Here is a 3,706-nt window from a genome sequence, read left to right as displayed (position 1 = left end):
GCATCCAGGAATGCAAGAACAACTATCGTTGCGTGGTGGACAAGAAGAATCGGACGGCTTGTAAGGCGTGACGTCTCCGCAAGTGTCTCATGGTGGGAATGTCCAAGTCCGGCTCGCGATACGGTCGGCGTTCTAACTGGTTCAAGATTCACTGTCTCATGCAACAGAACCTCCAAAACCCGGCGGGCCCCAGCTCCAAGCCAATGTCCCCGCCCATGTCGAGCTCAGCCTCGGCCTCATCGCTTAGTCCCAATACACCCGCCACCATGTGGTCGTCGCCTCCCAAGACTGAGAAGCCTCTGTCGCCGGATCTCCGTGAGATTTCTCCCCCGCTCAGGAGTCCGGAGCCATCCCTAAAGTCGGGTCCATGCCCGACCTCGACACCTTCACCCATGCCTATTATCCCTCACCCCGCGTCACATAGCCCTTTCAAGAACCTCATCCCCAACTTGCACCCCATGAGCGGGCCGATGCTTAAGCCTGAAACCTCTTTGCCTAGCCCCATTCCGCAACCCATGACCTCTCTCTATGGCGGCTTCCCCTCCCCTCTCTCGCTGATGTCGTCCGTGCCCGGGTTCCCAGGCATCCCTATGCACAAACAGGCCCTGCTCAGCCCTTTGCTAGCCCAGACTCACTTGTGGCAAATGGCCCGCACCAACCCGTTGTTCTCGGGACTTCGGCCCGAGGTGGATCTCTTCGCGGAACACAAGGCTCTAGTGGAACGCTATTCGGCCGCCATGGCCGCTGCTGCCGCCCAACAGCTGCCTAAACGCGAGATGTCAGCTGAGAGCCCCATCAGCTCGCCCAAACGCGAGCCATCGGTCAGCCCGACCCATTCGTCAGCGGCCTCAGAGCCAGCCCAACATCTGCCCATGGATCTAAGTAGCAAGAAAGGCGATGATATTTCCGACCCGGAAGAGGACGAGGACGAAGAGATTGTGGTCAAAGATGAACCTTCTCCGTGCTCACCCAAAGCCGACATGAATCGGAATCTGGTGGTCGGATCTCGCGATTCGGAAAAAATATTGGATCTTTGCAGCAAGTAACGCATAGCTTTTCTCATCCCTAGTTTGATTTCGTTTTAATCTCCCACCTCCATTCATTCAATAATTATTCGCTGTAAACTTTATGAATCATGCCTGAAAGTGCCATCATATCGGATCCGTTGTTACTCGTAATCTGAAAATACATTCACCCCTGTGTTTGATCCGAACTGATCTCGGCTCTCTTCCTTGCTCTGGGAGAAAATCGGCGCGGCGGGCAATGACCGGTCTTTCAAGACCTTGACCAATGTAGACTTGCAATTTTGCTCAAATCGCATTCCTAAAATAAGAAACCATGTCAATTTTTCTCTACACACGTCGAAGCATTCGCACATATTGAAAAGGCTTACGGGTTCGAGGAATTTCATCGATCGAATGCATCGATTTTGATTCCAAGAAAAGTGAAGTGTCCCTCCGTTCGGGATCTTCTTCATTACTCGACTTGGATGATGATCTCGCATGCTGCAATTCCAACAACTGTGGCTCCAATTGTCGTTGCCTTGGGTCAGAATTCCCCCGACTGATGCTCATTCCGCGATATTCACTTCTGAGCCAAAGGAGTCGGTTTGTTTGATTGTGTGGAATGTAAAGTTCATGCCGGAATGAAAGGAATGATTCATGACAAGTATCATCATTTTCTCCCTGACCTTGACTTGCATTCGAATTCCTCGCCGTAGCTTCTTCTCCTTGTTTCTTGTACCTACTGTACTACAGTATGAGTTTCCGAGGCCCTTTTTGACGTGTGGTTAGCTAAGCGTTACATATTCAGTTACGCTATTTCAATCAACCGGAGCGTGACCATCTCGTCGAGAATTAAAAAGAAGAGTACGAGTTATCTACATACATTCACTCAGTCACACACTCACACAGCACACTCTTGCCTTCTTTTTTATTCATGTTGAACGAAGAAAGACACTTCTTCTGGTTGTTTCCAAGGTCATTCGAGAACCAGAGGCAACCGACGAAAAGATTCTTTAGAGCTCTCCACTTCAAGCAGCCTTCTTTAATGTGCTTGTAAATACACACATACGAACGTTATCGTGTATCGTACCTGTTGCAGCCAGTATACGTACGTACTACGTTGACACTAACTGGTTATTTTAGCTGTGGTCGCGCCGAGGGCCCAATGCTCACGTTCCAATAACTGACCGGGATCAATGAAGGATTCAACAGCACTTATGGCTGGACAGAGAAGGTGGTCAGAGTTGCTGACGATTCTAAAACCTAGTCCAATGTACACATCATATTTCTAACGACAGAATGTCATTACTGCAGCATGAGACCAGTGTCGTATACAAAATGATCAATCTGCACGTTCAAATACTGGTCTACACTCACTTAACTCGTCCACAATATACTATATATGAGTTCAAATAGATGAAAGATGGAAGGAATTCTCGGGCTCAAAACCCGTTTGGCACTAGTCCACATAGTCCACAATAAGAATCCAATATCTCTCTCCACTTATTTGATACCTAATGTTGTTGCCGCTGACAATGGCTCAAGGTATCGCAATCAATGTGTCAAGCACCGTCCCATCATGAAATACTTGCATAAGATCAAGAAGGCGTGAGTGAACAACATCATTGGATGATCTTCGGAGATCCGCATAACAGAGAAGGCATCTCAAGAGGAAGAGACGCTCATAGATTGGAAAGGATTTGGCAATGTGCCCGCGGATTGGTTCACAAATCGAATGGAATACCTTGGTCACCATCAAGGCCGACCTGGATCTGGTCCTGGCCGCCCTCTGGATGCGTATTTTATGCAAAGTAGGTATGTACTTAGGTAAGTGATGTGCTCCGATGCCTTCAATGGTATGTCAAGATTCGTATTGGTGGTATGTAGCGAAGCGTATGTATAGCACTGAATACTGCAAGTATGGATGGCCGCCTACACGATCTTTGGCTTCCGTGGATGAGGAATTATTCTTATTACGTGAAGATCTTACTTTGAGATTAGTCACTGATATGGAACGATCAAATGAAAGGGAAATGAAGGAGCGAGGTCGACTTGAACAAGAAGAAGAAAAAGAAGGAAGAAAAAGCGAACCAGAACAAGACAAGAAAGACTCCATGCACTCGCATAGCAGCATAATGTGGTGATTGCACGTAAGTTTGATGTGGACGGAATCGAGTGGAAAAGGAGTACTTCAAGGCGGAAAATTAAAGCAAGTTTGTGCAATCCTCTTTGGCAGCCATTGATTGAACCTTCTTTGGCTTTGCGTCATTCATTATGAACATTATGTTCATAGTACAAGCAATTCAAGTGAAACAGAGTCGGCATGAATGTAGGAGATTACTAATTGACCGCCTTGAATACTTCCATGTTGGCATGTAGGTCCAACAAATCAAGCGTTTCCACCTGGGTCTGATTTTGATTTTAGCCCTTTTCAAATCAACCTCAAACTTCTCGTACTGGATTTGATCCGATTCCGATAGTGGAAATATGCGTTTACATCAGGTTACATTTCATGGGTAGTATCTGCTTTGTTCTATCGTACACACAAACACACACCCTAAAAGAGGCTGTTGCAGAAAAATATCCTAATCCTGAACTTATGCATTCCAATAGCCACTGAAAACCATTTTCACTTGATCACTTGATCAACCAGATTGCAAGAAATTTGAGCCGGACAGAACTCGTCTCATCTTGTCTCATGT

General features: G+C 46.9%; 1 protein-coding gene across 1 annotated transcript in view; it reads left to right on the top strand.

Moving 5' to 3' along the window:
- LOC131881064 (zygotic gap protein knirps-like) overlaps positions 1-1,213 on the top strand; it is a 3,737-nt gene extending 2,524 nt beyond the window's left edge. Inside the window, 1 exon segment of the mRNA XM_059227823.1 lies at positions 18-1,213. Within this exon segment, the coding sequence (XP_059083806.1) occupies positions 18-1,046 (1,029 nt within the window). The 3' untranslated portion in view covers positions 1,047-1,213.
- The last annotated feature ends 2,493 nt before the right edge of the window (positions 1,214-3,706 follow it).

Source organism: Tigriopus californicus, chromosome 5 (assembly GCF_007210705.1).
Source record: "Tigriopus californicus strain San Diego chromosome 5, Tcal_SD_v2.1, whole genome shotgun sequence".
Classification (NCBI taxonomy): domain Eukaryota; kingdom Metazoa; phylum Arthropoda; class Copepoda; order Harpacticoida; family Harpacticidae; genus Tigriopus; species Tigriopus californicus.
Note: the sequence above shows the minus strand (reverse complement) of the source record. Positions and strands in the feature narration are given on the sequence as shown.